We start from the raw sequence: 19,821 nt of genomic DNA, 5'->3' as shown, positions 1-19,821 counted from the left end.
CAGACATCAATTTTTTTTTTTTTTTTTTAAGTTAAGATTGGATATAATTAAAACTCTGCCTGGAAACTCATCTCTATAAAGAACAAGCAATACAGACTTTGTGCCGCTCTCCATGGTGCTGATAAAAATCACTGCCTCTTAGAACAAGAGCATCCTCCTCAACTGGAGAAGTTGGAGCTCAATCTACCTCCCCCGTTCTTCTCTCTCACTGACCTCCATAGCGTTTGTGTGTCTCTGCTTTAATGTCCATAAACTATCTGTGATTTTCTTCACTGTTCCCTAACTATAATGATGATTTCAACATGTTTTTTAAAGTTCTATCACCTACCTAATATTTACTATCATCCCCAGCCAACTCTTTTTGGAAAATTTAAGTTATATGCTCCCTCCTCTCTTGCTGTCTCTCTCTGACCAAACTATGTATCTGCAACAAATTTGAAAGAAGAAAAACTAGTTTATTTTTCTGATTTATTTCAAATTTTCCAATTTGATCTGCGGTTTCTGGTGACTAAAAAAAAAAAGGCCAACTATTGTCTAGTCTCTATAATTAATACTCAGTGCCCCCGAGTTTTAATCATGGCTGAGATCCTTCCCTGACCAGCTGCAAGCAGGAAGTCTTACTTTTGAATATTCAGTCCCCTTTTATTCTCACCCAGTGAGAATCCAGCATAGCTGATTAGTATAATCAATTCATCTTGAACCAAATGGATGTGTTTATTCCTGGAAGTTCATTACGTTTCCTTCTGACAAAGCATGTAGTATCTACAAGTAGTCTTTTGTTCCCAATGTTTCTAGTTCTGGGGTGATTTTAGCCTTCCCAGAATCACAATGTCTTTGCGAGGCAGAGTTTACCTCACCTTAGCTTTGGACTGTGCATGGCTCCTTCAAGGAGTTCAGTCTTTTGGATTTGGTGCAGTTTTGTTTCTCCCAGACTTTAACCCAGCCATCCCTGGTCAGCTCATCCTTCCCACAGAGAGGAGCCAGAATACCTTTTAGAGCAGATTTTTACCTGTGTCTAAGATGCTCTCCCCTCCCTCGCCACCTGTCAATCTCCTACTCAGCAGTTAAAAACCCAGCTCAATCACCACCTCCGGGAAGCCTTTTCTGACTCAATCTCTCTAAATTCTCACTTCACCCTAGGCAGGGTTCATTGTTCTTTTTGGGTTTCCACAAAACCTACTGTATACTTCTCAAAACTAGTGGACCACATATTTCAATTTTGAATGACCAAAGTGCAATATCTGCTTGACACAGAGTAAGCACAAAGTACATCAATATATGTGAGATGAATATGCCAGTGGATAGATGGGTGGTTGGACAAATGGATGGAAGGATGAATAGATGGATGAATGGTATTGCCTAAATTTACTTTACACCTTATTAATTCAGAGTTCATTGGAAAATAATTGATGTGTTAATGTATCTATTATCAAAAAGCAAAGATGCTGGCAATTTCTTTCCTTCTTTTTCTTATATGCACCATCTCTTCTACTTTCATATTTTAGTGTATAACCAAGAGGATGTGGTGTTGTAACTCGTCTCCCAGAATAGGTTTTGAACAGACAAATATTTAGTCTTCCAGGGGTCATTTGAAAGACTATTAACTACTCTTCAACCTTCCCTGAATCATGTCAATCCTTGCCCCCAGATATGAAAGCATCCCTTCTGTTCCCTAAAGACTCTACTCCCACACACACACACACAACTACTCCATTTTCCACAGTGGTTACTTCCAAACCCTACTTATCAGATACCTAGGGCCTCTCCATATGGTTCTTTGAGGCATTCTGCCCTTTGCCACAGTGATGCTTGTCAAGCCAGAGGGGGACATTAAAAATATCAGCTTTGCCTGCATGTCTACATTTCTGATCCCTTACAAAAATGTATAGGAAAAAAAGCATAATGTCTAACAAAACCAACTATCTCTTTATCCGTTCAGATAACATTTCTAAATAATGCAGAATAATTTAGAAAGTCATTATTTATTGAATTAACAGAACTATTACCAGAAGCAGATGTAATATATCCATAATCCAGCCCTGTCACACATCTAACTTATTCTTCTATGATGCCTTCAAAGCCCTCATATGCCTGCAAAATCTCTTGCAGCTTGCAGACAATTTATGTTCTTCTTTTTCCAGTTAACATGGCATAGAATTTTTTTTATTAATATATGTGATGGCCAAGGGAAGTCTGCTCTCACTTACCCCTTGAGGAGGCATAGGGGGATAGTTTAGATTTAGACAGACTGAATTCTGGCTCTGCTGCTCATTGGCTCATCAGTAATGGGGGCATAATAAGAGTTTACTCACAGGATTATGATAGGAGTTTGACTTCTGCATATAAATTCCCTGACACAGCGTTTGGCTTAGAGTGGACATTCATTTACGAGTGACTCTCAAATAACAGTAATACTTTTAAAACATGGATCTATCATGAATTAGAAAATAAAGTATTCATGAATAATTAAGATAAAATACAAGACTGAATTCAAATAAATTCAACCTTTGGGCAAGATCCTCAGAACATTGAGGGTTTATATTCATTCACCTGAAGTTAGAGATGCTTGAGTGGAAAAGCTTGAAAATAACTGAAATCCATCATCACCCTTTCACAGATATGTTTGAGTGACCTGCCTCAGATCACACAGACTGTCAGAACCAGAACTGGAAATAGAACTCTCATGTTCTAAAAAACCGCTGAGAGACTCTAATACCAAATATCACCTTCCCTGTCACCATCACCTCAACCAATATGGCACGAAAAGCAGACATCATTAATTAATTAATTAATCAAATAACTTTTGAGGGATTACATCAGGGTAAGAGAGAAAGAAAGAAGAAACCTATATTGAGTATCGACATGGTAGTCATGACTAACAAAATATTATGGAGAGGTAAGCTGAGGCTCTGAGAGGACATATAACTTCCCCAAGATCACACAACTAGCTAGTGGTGAAGCCAGGATTTGAATCTGTGTGCTTCCAAAGTTCACAATCTTTCAACTAGAATTTAACTCAATGAGAATCAACAGGTATTTTCTGACTGCCCAACCTGTGCCAGGTACTATGTAAGGATGTGGCAGTGAACAAGACAGATGCATCCTTGTACCCATGAGGCTTAACAGACCCTTCAAAGGTGAACAAAATGTAATGAGCATCAGGTAAGGTGAACTACCCACAGTATCTGTAAACTATTCATGCAATGCAGACAAGTAAACGTGAGCCTCTACTCTGTCCAGCGTTAAGTTACACTATACGTTAAATATGCTCAGTCTTGCCTGGAAATTTGACCACCGTGATTCTTCTGCATTATTTCCATGGGAAAATGCATGCTGAATTCTTAACTGATGGGTAAAAAGCTCTGGGAGCACAACAATACGCAAAGTTAGTACCTGCTTGTTATATGAGGTTTTAATGCAACAGCAGCAGATTTGCCTTTCTCATTTGGTTCTGCTGAGTTTAAAAAAATAAAATTAGTGTCAGCATGTATTTCTAGAAAGCAGACTAATTGAAGACGGGAGGGTCAATCAAACCACAAAGATTAATTATTGAGTATCTGCTCAGAATTTGGCACTATGCCTGGGCAGTGTAGAAATATAGACAAGATGTAAGGCTGGGCCAGTCCTATCCATGCAGAGTCTGCACACCAGATACAGGACACCCACACAAGAACACTTCCAGTAAATGGTAGTCTATGTCAAAATTCTGGGAGCCTGGCGTGAATATATGTCCTCAAAATGCGCTGGGTTACAGGGGGATGGGGTCAGAAATAACAGGAATTAAGCCAGGATTTAAAATAGCTCTGATTTGGATATTCAGAGAGAGTCCCTGGCGGCAGTGGAAGGAGTGTTAACTAAAGAGAAAGGCACAGGACAAGTGTGCTCCAGAAAATGAACAGACGATTGAGGCCAAGGGCTGGAATTGGGGAGTACTGGGAAATAGGTCTCAGAGGTAAATGAGGGAGCATTTTGTCTTAAACACCTTTGCTCCCCACCTTCATGCCTAAAAATGTGCCTGACAAACAGTAGGTGCTTAGTCAATGTTTAGTGCTGTGGGAAGACGTCACCTTCATGGAAAAGAAAAACAATCAAAAAAGTGCTAGCACGGCTTCAGTCTATGCCAGACAGTCCTGATATGACAAGAGTAAGCGTGACACTGTGCCTAGCAAGTGCTAAGGTCTGTGATGAGCCAGCTGCTGTCAGCATCCCACAGGGAAAGTGATGGCAATAGGGCAAAGAGAATCGGGGGTGATTCCTTAATGGAAGGAGAACTGGGTTGGGCCCAACGGGAAGGCAAGGTCCGGCTCTCAGGAGTCACAGTGGAGACACCGGGGCTGAGACAGAAACAGAAATGTGGGAATGCAGACACTCAGGAAACAACAGGAAGTGGTGGCACTGTGGATTTTAGTGAATAATTTGGCAAGTCAAACTAAGCACATCTCTGGGCTAGATTCAGGCTGTGGACCACCAATGAGAGCCCCTTAGGACGAGAAGGAAGAAAAAGGATGCTTTTCAGGTGGAGGAAACAGGTAAACAACAAAGAAAGGGCAAGGGAGCAGGAAAGCTTAGTGGGAAAGTGAGAGGCAGGTCTCCCCAGAACCCAGAATGCCGCTCAAAGCAATAGGAAATGGAGAGAAAAGCTAAGTTGAGTTTGCATCCCAGGTAGAAGGAAAGACGATGGAGAGTGAAAGGTAACTTCAGCGTGTGATGTTGCTTGGAGAAACTGTGCTGGAATTAAACATTTTCTTTTCTAATCTGGGCTGCTAAATCAATTGTGTTTATCTCTAAGACTAATGTTATCCAAAATCACCCTGAGAAAATGTCCATTCTAGAACTCTTGGGTGGTTTTCTGGAACCTTCCCTGGTGCACTCCCTGGTTGCAACCCCCAGATTGCCTGTGACAGCTGGGGCACTACAGACAGAGCCGTGGATTAAAAGCATCTTCAAAAACAGAGCATTTCTTTCCTCACTTAACACATTTCACTTAAGGATTTACATCTACGCCAGCTGAGCAAGTCAAAGTTATGGTTCCCTCAGTAAATGTAACCTGTATCAAACCCAGCTGCATTTTTCTGCTGCTGAGTGGGGTTTTAACTCATGCTTCCCAACTGTGAATGGGAGATTTAATTCAAACATTATGCAAGAAATGCTGTTTTGGAAAACACGTGGCCAGCCCAGTGAAGGTTTAGCGTAAACGGGTATTTCTTTCAACTCGTGTTTTTATGCAAGGGCACCCCACAGACAGAAATCTTCTACTGCATCCTCCACAGTCTTGTGGGGTGAGCAGAAATTACCTCCTTCACTCTTGCAGGCTGCCACACTTGCCCATTTCATGGGTCAGAGCCCAGCTCTGGCAATGCAGGTGGCCAGCATTGATTAAAAGACTACACAGGACTATTGAAGGAGCCAGGACTGACGTGAGAGAGTAAGGTGACCAAGGCACTTGCCCAGGGGGCAAAATTTCAGGGTGTCAAAAAACTCACTAAGACAAATCAAATTTAATGTCATATTTGAGAAAAATAAAAATTAATACAAAAAAATCCGTGATGAATGAAATCTCAAAATGTTGATTTTTTTAAAAATAACATTGCACTGAGACATTGTTTCTTTCTTGATTACTGAAGCTTCGGTGCCCGCTTACCCTTTGCCCCCACCCCTAGGCAAATGTTTCATTTGCCTAACCCTTGTCCTGGCTCTGGAAGGCAGTCGGGAGGGAGAGCTGAGAGGATGTAGTAGATTGACCGCAGGCAAACTCCTTTGAACTTTGCTCATGGCAGATAGAGGAATACTGAGGAACACCTTGAGAAGTATTTCTCGTTGGTGCTGGTGGAATGGAATGTGTTGGATTAGTCATTGTACTAGGGGGAGTGCTAGTCAACTGTCAACAAAAACTGTCTTCTAATTTTCCAGGTGGATCCCCTGAGAAGAAACGACCCAAAGACCAGCCAGTAAGTTGTGCCAAACCACCCACTTGCCACGCCTGCCAAGAAGAGATCAGGTGACATTCAAGTTTCAAACACTGGCCTGGGGATTACCGCACGGACAGGACTGTCAAATAGCCCGAGGGGATGCTGCAGCCTGCGAGGTGAGGTCTTCACGACCAGGACGGGCAGGGACTCTCCTCCACATTTCCAGTCCCCAGCGTCTAGCTCTGGGCTAGCGCACACTAATGTTGGCTTAGTCAAGTAATGACTCAATTGCTCATTTAGTGGGCGGTTACATCCACCTCTGGACAGTTAACAGGGTGGAATCTTCTAGTAAGGCTGATCATTGGTCTGTGGATTTTGTTGTTTTGACTGAAAAAGCAGAGAAAAATAAAAAACCTTTTCTATTGCCAGCCCTTCACGCTGGAACAGGTATACTTTGGGGAACTGCTCATCCTCAAAAGGTACTCTTTGGAAGTGAGCAATTATTCCTGAAATACTTCAAAAATTAGCTTAATCTTTTTTTAAATTTTGAAGTAATGTTAGACCTGCAGAAAAGTTTCAAAAATAGTACAGGAAATTCCTACGTGCGCTTCATCCAGCTTCCCTTGATGTTAACATCTTAATGCTAGCCTAACCAGAGCACAATTACCAAACCAGGATGTCTGCACTGGTATAATACTGGTAACTAAATGGCAGACCTTATTCTAATTTTGCCATTTCTCCTTCTAGCACCTGTTTTCTGGCCCACGACCTAATTCAGCATCCCACACTGAACTCAGTTGTCATGGTTCCTAAGTCCCCTCTACTCTGTGATGGGGCCTCAGTATTTCCTCGTCTTTCATGACCTTAAGTTTTGAAGAGAACTCATCTGCTGTTTTGTAGGATAATCCTCAGTTGTTGAACATTTTCTCGTTATGAGACTGAGGCTGTGCCGTTCCGGCAGGATGTCCCACCAGAGCAGTGTCGGGTCCTTCTCGGTGCATCTTCTCAGGAGGCACAGGATGCTGACCCGTGTCCTTCCTGGCGATGCTCCCTTTCGTCACTCGGTTAAGGTGGTACCTGTCAGATTTCCCCACTGTCAAGTTACTGCCTTCCCTGGTGTCACTGAGAAGTGGATACTTTGGGAAGACACTTTAAGACTACACAAATATCCTGTTTTTTGTCATACCTTTGCCCATCATGTTTAGTATATCCATTGGTGGTTCTTCCTTGTAATAATGATTACAGAGGCGTTTGTCCAATCAAAAATGAACTTTTTATAATCCTTAAACCCTATTTAAGACCCAAAAGCCCAAACCTACTGATGTGAAAGGTAATAATCTCCCTGTCAAACGTGTCTTCCCCACAGCTGTGTGGAGCAGACATCCAGTTGAGGCACAGCAAATCCGTGGTACCTGAGTCACCATCCCCGCCCCTCACTGACGCAGGAATCTGGGCTGTCTTTCTCACTGGTCCACATAAGTCCTCAAAATTCTCCCCACTGCTAGAAAAGAAGCCACTGCCAATCGGTAAGAACTGTCATGGGAAGTGAAACATACTTCACCTATGCTCTCAGTTGGGTGTTTAGTTTGACTTTAAGTTGCTACATCCCTGGGGCATCTTCTCTTGGACCAGTCTCATGAGAATCTTTAGAAGCAGCAGATCCAGGGCCACTGGGGAGAAAAGACGTGCACAGGCAGCTCCCATGGGCCTGTGGGGTTTCCTCATTTGGGAGCAATTCCTTTGAGTCCCAGGCAGTGGGATGCTGGTAAAGGTTTATCAACTGTCTCTCCAGGAAGGAAAAAATTAAAATCTGGATATATAGTGTTTGCCAGTTTTGTGGTATGAGTACTTCCTTCACGGCCAATTTCAAGCTGCTAACGTGGCATCACTGAACACAGAGCTGGGAAGACATGGGCAGCAGCAGAGCATTAAACGGTATTTCTACCATACGGACAAAACAGACGGAAGTAATGTCAAGCACACAGATGGGGACCAAGTACAGTAAGATAATTAGGAAGTGATGCGTTTTGAGTATCTATTTATTACTTTTGGTTTTAAATATGGTTTATTAATTATAGATATTTATATACAATTTTCATGATGGCTGTTATTTAACAAATAACGCACAAAATTTCTAAAAACTTAACACTTGGTTCTCATGAGCTGGTATGAGCCAGCTCTGGCACACTACCCCATACAGAGCCCCAGAGTTCTGGGACACCCCAAGGCAGCCCCTGAAACGGCAGGATGACGCTTTTCTGCAGTCCCTTCAGGAATGCTTATGAGGTCCACATGCCCTGCAGGCGATGGCCCTGCTCCAACAGCAGCATCTGCTGCTCCTTGGCGAGCCTCCCTTGACGCCCGTGAGGGCTCCAAAGCACCTGGCTGCCGCCAGGGCCAGCTTGAGGGCTGCCTTCAGTGCCAGTGGGGTCCCGAGTCCTCCCCATGCTCAGTACCTGTCTGCCATTCTCCCAGGAGGCCCCCTGGCCCTGAACTGTTTTTAAAAGAATCATAGAGTGTTTCAGAAGGAGCCTGGAGCAGCGGGAGGAGCACAGGGGAAGGGGAATCGCGAGGGAAGAAGCAAAGCCACATGCCAGGTACGGTGCTGCCTGTTTTTCACAGATGTTCTTGTTTACTGTGACCCTGTGACCCAGAGAAATAGCAACCCCATTTTTACCAAGAGATTACCTGACTCCCCAGGGCTCCCTAGCTAACAAGCCCCAGGAGCTAGGATGTACCCCAGCTCTGCTCACCCCTAAGCCCCAGCATCTCTTGTAGGACACCTGGGGATTTCTATGTATTTGCGGGATGGATACATGAATGCAGCCTCACTTCAAAGCTTGCGCGCTTACCTCCACCAGGGAAACAATGCTGGTAAAGTGCTCTTAAGTGTGGAGAGTGTAAATGAAGTGATGGAAGGAAGGCACTGTGGTGTGTGAAAGGCGGACTTTGGAGCGAGACGGGGTGACTCGCTCCAGGCTCTGCCTTTTACTAACCTTCTGATCTTCATTAGGAACGTCACCAAGCCTCTCTCTGAGGCTCGCTTCCTCACCAGGAAAATGGGGATAATAAAACTAATCTTGCCATGTGGCAGCCAGCAACAGTCGTGAGGTATGAGAACGCACTTTGCAGGCAAAAAGGTGCCAGGAAAGAAAGTACCGTATGCCGCTGTCCATGACACCGTAAGGTTATTGCGTTGGCCGAGGAAGGATGCATGGACGCAGAGGAAGAGCAAGGGGTAAAAAGAAAATGGTTTTGGACACAGCAGAAGGTACAGGATTCTTATCTATTTCAATGTTAAGTTTGGGGCTCAATGAGCTGCTCTCTGTTTGGAATGCACCACAGACAAATGGATTTCAGCAAGCCTTGTCTCCCTGCCTTTTATCTGAAATACAAGGCAGCAGATAGGTTAGAAGAAAATCCTGCTGCTTTTGCAGGGTGGTGTTGATCCCAGGAACTAAATAGTAATGCAAAGAGGCAGCATCAGCCTCCCTCCAAGCCTGCATCAGGCAGGCTACCCAAGATTCTCAAGAGATTCTCAAGAGAGCCCAAAACTCAGGGCGGCCAAGGGTGGGGGACGCACTTCACAGGAAGACACCCAAGCACAGACCAGCAGGGCTGCTTCCTTCACTCAGGGCAGGGCAGGGGCAGTGCTGGACCAGGAACTCCCTCCAGGCAGACTACTCCCTGCGCACACCTCAGTCCCTTCCCCACCCCGGGGACCCGAACAGAACTGAGGATGCTAATGCCCTTCTGCAGTCAAATGTCTAATCCTCCGTTAGGAAGGAACAGGAGTGTGTGTGCATGTGTATTCATGTTAAAAAATACACGCACCCAAGCTCACACATGCGTATTCAAAACAACAGCAGGTGGGGGAGGTACGGATAAAGGTAAGGCACACACACACACACACACACACACACACACACGAAACAAGACAGCGCCTTGCACAGACCAATGAGGATAACGTGTTCCAAAACGAGTGTGATTAGTTTAATCCCTGCACTTGACATCAAAGGAAGGTAAGAGCAAGGAGCACACCCTCCTAGCACTCAGAGCAGAAGATCCAAGGGAGAAACCAGGCTCTGCCATTGATTGGGACGAGTCATATTCATTCATTTGTCCATTCCAGCAATAGATAGCTTCGTGAGCCAGGCATTGTGCAGGGCGGGCAAGGGGGAGGGGAGAGCTGCAGAGCAGGGTACTCCCGATTACACCGGCAGGGGGATGATAACCCAGATGCTATGATAGAGCAGGCTCACAAGAGAAGGGTGCGGAGGAGGGTTATGTTAGAGCAGGCAGATAGCTAGATATGAGCAGAGAAAGGGGGACACAGATCAAATGGCAGGAATTGGGCAGAAAGGAGGGGCACAGGCCAAATGGAGGAAACTACACATGATTTAAGCACCAGGGGTCCCTGAGCAGAGAAAGAAAAGCAGGAACCTTTGGGCTGATAAGGGATCATGCTTTTTGGGGTGACAAGTGGCCTGGAGAAGAACAAAGAAAGGTGAGAAAAGGCAGGAATTTCCAGTGTCCAAATGTAACCTTTTGCTCATTATGCCCTCATTTCAATAAAATTAGCCTTGCAGATCAGAAGTACCCATCATGCACTGACGCCATGACACTCCCGATCCAGACTAACTAAGGACAAAAATCCCTCCTCCCTTCGGGAAGGTGGAGTTGGGATGATAATCAGGGAATACGACCCCAAACCCTTCCCTCCCCAGTGAATATTCCGCCCATTCATTTTTACACCCTATGTAGCTAACTTGCCAAAGAAACTCAGGGCAGCCGCTCACCTGAGCCTGCCCGCTCTCCCCTGAGAGTGTACTATCCATCCTTTAATAAATCCTCACTTAACTTTTTTTAACCACTACGTCTTGTCTCTGAATTCCTTCTGGGGCAGGACAAGAACATGGAGCACCGGCTGCATCTATCAGCAAGTTAGAGAAGGCTTCCTGCATAGAGTGACGTTTCATCTGACTTCCGAACATGAGGTCGGATTTAGCTAGGCAAAGAGTGGAGGCCATGCATTCTGACTCTGCAAACAGCACACACAGCAGCCCAGGACAGAGACAGAGGGCCGTGCATTCGAGGGATTGAAAGAATTTTAATGGAACAGGAGGTTGGAGTGTAAGTGGAATTGGCAAGAGGCAAGGCTGAAAGTGTAGGCTCTGTGAAGCTGAAGGAGTGAGGCTTGCTCTCTGAGCCTCTGTGCTCAAGTTCCTGGCAGGAGACACACACAGGAAAGTGTAACACAAAGCACCTAGTGCTGTGGTATCAGCCTGAACACACAGTTATGAAAACACACAGAAGGAAGTCCGTAAACCTGCCTCGAGGTGGAGGGGAGAGGAGGAGGACACGGAAGTGAGAAGATTTCAAAAAGGAAATATTATCTGAGCTGAACCTAAAAGGAGTTTAGGATTTTACTTGCATAAAAAAGAACAGGAATCGGGAAGGACATTCCAAGCAAGAGAAAAAACTTGAGCAAAAGCCCTTTCTACCAGTGTCTAAGCTGATGAATAAAAATGTCAGAAACCCCAAACCAATCGTGACTACTGCAACCGAAAGATCCTGTAAACCGTAAGAGTGAACAAAGAACACTGAAGCCATCAAGTCATCAGCAGCTGTCACCACCCCCCAGTGAGGACAGGCCTGCAGCCCGGCCTCTGTAGCCACTCACAGTGGTGCCCTCTGAGGGGACTCAGAATAAGAAAGGACAGGACACTGGCCCTAGATAGCTAGGTGCTTCTCAAAGGGATGAATTCAATGAGCCCAAAGGTTTGCTCCCTCCCATACATAGAAAAGCACTAAATTCTTTAACTTAAGATGTCTGGCCTTCTTTAGTTAATAAGTAATCTTTTAATGTCCTGACTACCAGGTCTTTGTTGTAAAGCTCCTGTATCTCCTAGCTCCTCCCCTACCTCTTCGGAGCAGTCCCTCAGAGCCATCTGAGAGGCTGTCATCACGGCTTGAGTCTTCCCGCCAAATAAAACCTAACTCTCAACTTTTAGGCTGTGCGTTTATTTCAGTCAACACTACCAGAGAGCCTCGGAAAAACCCAAGTTTAGTCAGTGGGCTCAAAGGGTCTTTTTATTTTTTTAAGCTGATCCTGTGCATTCTCTGTATTCTATAACCAACACCCTCTCCTCTTCAGAATTAAGAGTCAGCTTTCCCCACTTTGTGACTGCTTAGGAGGGTACAGAACAATGACTCTCCTGTCTGTCAGAGGAATGAAACATAAAAAAGAAAAAGCCTATTTTAAAGAGAGGGAAAGCCAACTCCCCCTGGGTCTGGCACAAAATTAAATTTTATGAGTTACTCAGCAGCCGGCAAGGCACAGAAGGAAGCCAGTGTGAAACCGCCTTTCAAAGTAACCTAAGTTGACAACTAAACTTGCTCGGTGACGGTGACGGGGAGAAAAGGAGTTAACAGAGGCAGAAGTCAAACCTTGCATCCTTCACCTGAGCCTGTCCCTTCCATAGGGTAAGTGCACCTCAAGGAAGCTGGGTGAGGGAATTTAACACTGTCATGACAAAATATCAATACCCAGGCATAGGAGGACATCCCCTCCTGAGTCATCTGCCACCCAAGGTTACAACGAATAAGGTAATAACAGGAAAGCATAGCTTCCTCATGCCAGGCTTGCTGTGCTGGGTTGTAATCACCCAAACAATGACAATCTATTGAAGACAAGCATTCTTTCCCATCCCCCAAACACACAACGCCCCCTCAAAGGAAGGGTGGCATCCTGCACCATAATGGCTAAATTTCCACTCCTGGTTCTGCGTCTTGGCGATGGTTCAGGCAGGTAGGTACGGTCCACGCTTAGGCTGGAGGTGGGACGAATGGACTATTTCATGGTGCCAAGAAAGAGCCAGTCAAAGGAAATTGGATGCCTATGTTGTTATCAACGGAGAGGATCCAAACCACCAGAGAAAAATCCAGGCCATTTACTCTGAGAGCCTTTTTTTAAATTTTTCTTTCAAATTTCCTGTTTTGAGAAGTTGGTGCCTGAAGACACCAACAGCACATCTGATGGCTTGGATTTTCAAAGTCAGATCTTTGCACAGGCCATGTCCCCACTACCACATAAAAACGAATTTAGGAGTAAAAATGAGTATGCTCGAACATTTTTGCCATTTTACGGTTTATTAAATGCCACATTGGAAGATGCTAGGTTTTATAGACTAGAAAGGGCTCTTCAATTAAGAAGGTAAAGAACTGAAGATGAGCCCAACTGTTCTTCCATTTCTAGTGAATACTGAAGATGGAAAAAAAAAAATTAGGTCACATTAGAGTGGTGGTTCTTAAAGTGTTGTCCCTGGACCAGCAGCATCCACATCACCTGGGAACTTATTAGAAAAATAAATGATCAGGCCTCTTTTCTCCAAATGCAATGGTGGGAAACCTGTTTTAATGGTTCCTCCAGGTCACTGGGATGTCTGCTCAAGTTGAAGACCTTTGCACGAGAGCTGGGGTCCTCCACCCTGGCTGCCTGTTGTCATCCCCGGGTGAACACGCTGTTGTGATGCCCTCGCCAACCCCAGGCCAATTCAATCAGAACAACCAGGACTGGTGTCTAGGCACAGCTGCTTTTAACAAGGCTCCTCGGGTGGTGTAACGTGCAGCCAGAGTTAAGAGTCACCATGTACTAGAATAAGAGAGATTTAGGTTAGATACTTTGAGACTTCTGATTTTTAGTTTAACTCAAAGTAATAATGGTCACTAATGAATCATCTTCATCAGAGAAAAAGCTTTTGACAAGAGGAGAGCTTTCCATCTTCATAAGCTAGAAAGGACAGATGCGAAGCTCACCAAAAGCACTGGAACATTGTACCAAACCCAATGGTAGTAACGGTATTTAACAGCTCATCAGCAAAGACAGTTGCTCATCCTGAAAAAGGGGTGGGCTAGTCCCCACATTCCAAAATCATTATAAAAGCAATGCACTCAGAGGCAGTCAGGAGTGACACCACACCTCCCAAACGCCTCAAGTCCCGATGCCACGATCCCCCGAGGGGAGCTCAGAGCCTCCCACTCACTTCTTGGCTTTGGAGACTCAAGTCCTTAGGGTGTATGATAGAGCAGCCTTTTCTCACCAGTGTCTGGTGTTACCCAATGTGCAAAATGGTAACAACCTGTCAGGACAGAACTCCAGGGGGGCCACTCCCACGGGATGGGCAGAGTCTCAGCATCGCTGCTTAACAGATGAGCTGTGAAGTGGGGCCATCCTTCTAACCAGATCACGAAGTTGGCAGAGCATATTTCGTGTGTGCCTCAAACTGGGGTCCACCAGCACAGTTCCAAGGAGCCAGGATTTTTTTTTTTCCCCGTATGAAAAGAGACCTGAGTGTTACTAAAGTGAAAGAAGCATTGTACATTCTTCTCAACAGGAAGAGACAACATTCTTGGGGCTGTTTCTGGAGAAATGATGGGCCAACCATCATGCTTTTAAACTATAAGTGAGAGTAAGATCAAACTCTCCCTTAAATTTTTTTTCAAAGATCAAATAGCAAAAGCTGGAACAAGTTCAACAGCTGGCTACTGAATATGCTTATGAAAACATTGCCATCATCATGGCATCCTCACAGAGTGAACTGTAAGTACCCAAGCTCTGAGGCATTACACTCCCTCTGCCCCCCAAAAAAGGATGAGCATAGGAAAAAATGAGAGGGAGAAGACCATGCTTTTGTATCCCCAATGCCTATGATTATGCAGACGTTGGAGTCTGACCACCCTGAGTTTGAATTTTGACCCTGCCGTTTATTGGCTGTCTGGCCTTGAACTTTGTCTTTGAATTTCAGGTTTCCATCTATAAAATGGGAATAATAATGGGAATTACTGTTAGCACTGATCAGGGTGAGCAGAGAGATGACTGGGATTGCATTTAGCACAGTGACTAAAAAACAGCAAATGAAGAAACAGTTGTGATCATTAATTATTCACTCTTGAACACCCAGCTTAAGCTCCACCTCCCTTGAGAAAGCTCCCTTGACAACAATGCTTACACATACACACATGATCTTTGCAGCTCCAGTACTCCTAGTGTGCATCTAGATTTTATTCATTCTATTATATTGCAACTGCTTATTTATATGTCTATAAGCATTTTCTTAAGGAAAAAGACATGCCTCTGTGTCCCCAACGCCTGGCACAAACATGGCACATCATATGTACAAATGAGTGAATGAATGAAGCAAGCTAGCTATGCATTCACCTAGAAATGAGATAAGAAAAAACTTAATTAGGATGGTAAGAGTGGAAAGGAAAAGACAGAAGAGAGACAAACAAGGAAATTGATAATAATGGTTGACTCTGGGATATGAGTAGGAAGAAAATACTGTTTTTGCAGAGTTTTCTAATAAAGTCAATCATAGATACAGTTCATCCAGGAAGCCCTTCTCTGAGGATTTGCTAGGGAGGAGAGTTGGGGTAGAGAGAATGGTCACACAAATACTTAGAAAAGGTTTTTTGGTTGTTGGGTCTACCCAGTCCTCTGAAACCAGCCCATCCAGGGGAAGATACTCCTGGACATTACTCAAGGACAAGGTCAGGTTGCAACAGGAACCTGAGTCAAATCAAGAACCCTCATTTCTGTCTTCCAAGTCATAAGAACTCGAGGCCAGTGAATTATAACTGTCTCTCAGTCTTTACCGTTGTCGCAACTCCATCTCCCTCATTGTCTTCTGCAGACTCTGTCCTATGGAAGCCCTCCACATACTCCCACTGAGGTTTTCCTTTTGGTCTCATCCCTGCCTAACCTCTGAATGATGTCTACCAATATACATCGGCTTCACTGCCACAGCCATCTCCCTGACACCATCTCACTCCTCACCCTTTCTCTAGAGTCTAACCCGGAGCAATCTGCTCATCCAGAGTCTTAACCATTTCCACCATCACTGGAGAAACAAAACCAAGGAAAATCAGCCAAGAAAGCAGATAACTGGGTCTTCTTGGCTATGCAAGTAAAAAGTTTGCAATATGCCCATACCTAAACCCTGAGAAGGCCTGTCCAACAAGAAATATGGTGACAAAATGCTACATGCTTAACTCCAATCCTGAAACCATCTTTCACAGCCAGGGGGGTTTGTTCCTGGAAAAGCTGACCCGCTGAGGAAGCCATTGCCTTTTATCTTTAGACTTCAACTGCTATTCATCAGCATCAATATTTTAGAACTTCATCAACTCAGCCCTAGTCTGAGTCCAGGACATCTACATCATCGTGAGGACTCACCTCATCCTGACAGCTGAGGACCTCCAAGATGCTGTTCAGTAATTCGACACAGTACTTCTTCTCCTGGACCTGATGTTGCATCTCATCCTTCTGCTCCAGCAGCTCCTTCAGTTCCTTGGTGATGACAGGAAGCAGAATGTCCCGGCATTCTGGAAGGAGGGCAGTTCAGAGGCATCTGAGCATTCTCACTTTTCAGTTTTTCTTTTTTAAATAATGTTTCATTAAATAAATTATTCATGAATATATTCTTCTTGTAAAAAATGTAAATATTAAGAATTAGGTTAAGACTTCCTTAGAATATCATCGTTTACACTTCTGGTCCTTCCCCCAACTCCCACTCCCTAGATACAAACGGTTATTTTATTCTATACATATGTATGTGTATATACATATAAAAATGTACATATGTATATATGTGTGTATATGTGTATATACGTGTGTGTGTGTATATATATCCGTGTAAAACATGTAGTATCATTTTGATTTGGCTTTTCATTTAAGTAAAACATCACACTGTGATGATAATCCTTCAAGATTTTCTTATATGTTTTACATATGTATGTATCAGTATAAACAACATAGTGTCATTTTGGTTTTTGCCTTTTTATAAAAGGGGACTGTACTGCATATATTGTTCTGTACCTTAATTTTTTTTTCAATTGCCAATATTTTTTGGAGCCCTTTTTATCTTATTACATATAGGGATCAGCATAATTATTTGTAGCTGTTTTATAGTATTCTCTATTATGGACATATTTGTTCATTTAGTCATACTCCTATCTACAGACATTTTCCACTAGCATAAACAGTACAGAAATGAGCAACTTTCCAGTTGCATCCTTGTGCACCACGGCTTTCATTTTAAATAAATTAAAACCTTTGCAAATCAGTTAACTCTCTTGGTATTGCTGTCTCAGGAAATACCTGGAAAGTTCTGAAGTCTTACACAGCTTTGTTTCTGTATTTCTCTTAAAATCGCAAACGTTGAAGGATCAAAAAAAAAAAACCCACCCAAAATTTCAAGCCATCTCCATCTAGTGCTTCTAGAGCTGAGATATAAATCATATATACCAATTTCATCTTAATTGAGTACAACAAATATGTGTTGAACATCTTTGATGTGGAAGCCACTGTTTTTCTAGAGGTACAGAGACAATATATGGTTCTCACCCACGAGACACTTAATATCTGACAGGTGATCAGCAACAAAATTAATGGCAATGGCAGAGACAGAATAAGATAACGGGGGAGAAGCAGGTACCATCTCTCGTTCTGCCAGCCCACCAGCTACACCTTCTTCTGGCACAGCACCCTGGGGAGCCACCCTGCTATGGGACGTGATCCTAGGGACACTGTCATAAGGCTCTCTGCCCTCCTCTGGACAAGGGCTGGGTACTGACCCTAATTAGGATAATCTCTAGATCTGAACCTTGAGGGAATTTTAATAACAGTAATTGCAGACATTGCTAACATATTGAGTGCTTACAAGGTGCCAGGCACTGTTTCAAGTGTCTTGCATGAATTACCTCAGCCAATCTTGCCAATGACTCTCTAAGAGGTAGACACTGTTATTCTCCCATTTTGCTGATGAGGAGACAGAGGGACACGACCAAGTGTACACAGCCAGTAAGTGGTGGGTCCAGTCTGACCGCAGAGCTAATCGGCCTGCCCAGACGTGCCCTGTGCAGGCTCCCCATGGGTGGCTGCTGCCTCCTCGCCCAGGTCTATGCTGAGTCTCCCTGAAGCCCAGTTCCCCAGCCTTTCCTCTGATTCTTGAACTACTCCCTATCTTCCAAATACATTTATTTTTACTTAAATTTACCAGAATAGGTTTCTGTTGCTCACAACCAGAGAATCACAACTGGTAGAGTCACAAAATGCCATGACGGCTTCAGAAGGGAGAAATGACTTATGGTTGGAAGATTCATGGAAGACTTTAGAGGCTCTGACAGAATTGTGACCCTTCTCTCGGAGCACCAATGTCAGTTTGTAATTAAATTCTAATTAGTGTAATTAATTCATGTCCATTCATCCAACCCAAGTGTAAACTTCATGAGACAGCCAGCCTAAATCTCACAGTCCATGGATCCTGATAGCAACTCAGTAAATCTTGGTGGAATGAATAGAAGAGCTGTTATTTGAGATGGTCACTGATGAGAAAATAATAACACCATAGGGAGAGTGGGGATTTAGAGAGCAGGGAGAGAGAGTGATTTAGAGTATACGGACCTGGGTAAATAGAATCGTCTCTTGGAAGTAGAATAATGGGAGATAACACTGAAAAGGAAAATTCTTTAAATGTAGTGGGAGATGTCAGGTTACGGTTCTATGGAAACACCAAATTACAGGCAAATTATAGAAATTTCGATTCATCTTTGGTTAACATTATAGATCAAATCATAGGCCACAAGCTAATGGTACTTTATTTGGACTCATGAGGTTGGCCTAAGGACTTCTGAGCATTACAAGGTACTGAGTTAGCCCTTATTCTTTGTTTAAAGAGATAAGAAAAAAGACTGGATAATATTTACATACCAATTATCGTAACATTTCAGTTAAATCTATATTTAGTCCATCTCTTGTCACCATCAAGTTTAATTTTTATCCCATATCTATTGGCTAAAAGGAGGAAAGAAATCTGCTTCAATGTTCATTCAGAAGTTTGTTTTAAAAGTTATCTTCTAAGACATGTTAACTTGTAACTTTGAAACCTTTCATTTGTTAGAGAAAATTGTATGTGTAAAGAATGCCTGTTGTAGAAAAATTAGGTGACTTCATTTGAAGTTGTGAACTCTGTCATTGAGAGATGAATGGCCTCACCGACTTCATGAAATTTAACTTCTTAATTCTACCTTCACTGATGTCATTATAATTAGACCCAACCAGAAGGTAAGAATTGTGCATTCTCTTAGTAAGTTAGGTTAAAGATTATAAAGGCTTTCTCTTTGAAAAGTTAATTTTGCTAGTAAAGTAAAAAGAGATTTTTAATAAAGTAAATTTAAAACACAACAAAAATCTTATTCCTCCATAGTTCTCTGGGTAAAAGGAGTCACCAAAAGCTGTGTTATAAGGAGATTTGTGTCATTGTAGCATACTGGGTAGCTGGGGGAGGAAAAGTCCAAAGGGCAGAGATCAGTGACTATGCTACTGCAATAGTCCAGGTGCTAACAAATGAGAATAAAGTGCTGGGCTCCACCCCCTAGACTTCTAGCCTCTGATATAACATTCTTGTCTTCTGTTGAAGCTAAAGATTTGATTAGACCTTGCAGGAAGATGGTCTTGAGTTTAAGGCATAAGACAATGTTTTCAATCCTAAAATATCAGCCTTTTGTGATCCCAGATTAAAAATCATTTTAAACTCTCTCCATCCGCAAATGGGATCACTAGGACCTGTAGAGAGGAGGTCTGTAAAGGCAAGACAAAGGGTTCATCCACTGTGGCAGTTAATTAACTCATCCATTCATTTAGGCAGTCAGGCTACATTTTTTGAAGGCTCCCTAAGTGCCAGTCACTATTCTGGGATGGGAGGGAATGGCCAGGGCTTACCTGTCCGTAAGCCATCACAGCAATAGAGCCAACAGAGATAAGAGGCTGACTTAAGCAGACAAGAAAAAAAATCTAGCGTCTTTACCTCCTAGGAGCGGCAGCCTAGTAGTGGCCATAAAATAGAGCTGC

General features: G+C 43.5%; 1 protein-coding gene across 1 annotated transcript in view; it reads right to left on the bottom strand.

Moving 5' to 3' along the window:
* DOCK2 (dedicator of cytokinesis 2) overlaps positions 1-19,821 on the bottom strand; it is a 371,400-nt gene that overhangs the window by 221,571 nt on the left and 130,008 nt on the right. The window contains exon 26 of the mRNA XM_010980444.3: positions 16,147-16,295. Within this exon, the coding sequence (XP_010978746.3) occupies positions 16,147-16,295 (149 nt within the window). The remainder of the gene's footprint in view (positions 1-16,146; positions 16,296-19,821) is intronic.

The sequence above is a fragment of the Camelus dromedarius genome, chromosome 27 (assembly GCF_036321535.1).
Source record: "Camelus dromedarius isolate mCamDro1 chromosome 27, mCamDro1.pat, whole genome shotgun sequence".
Classification (NCBI taxonomy): domain Eukaryota; kingdom Metazoa; phylum Chordata; class Mammalia; order Artiodactyla; family Camelidae; genus Camelus; species Camelus dromedarius.
This window is presented reverse-complemented; position numbering and strand designations above follow the sequence as displayed.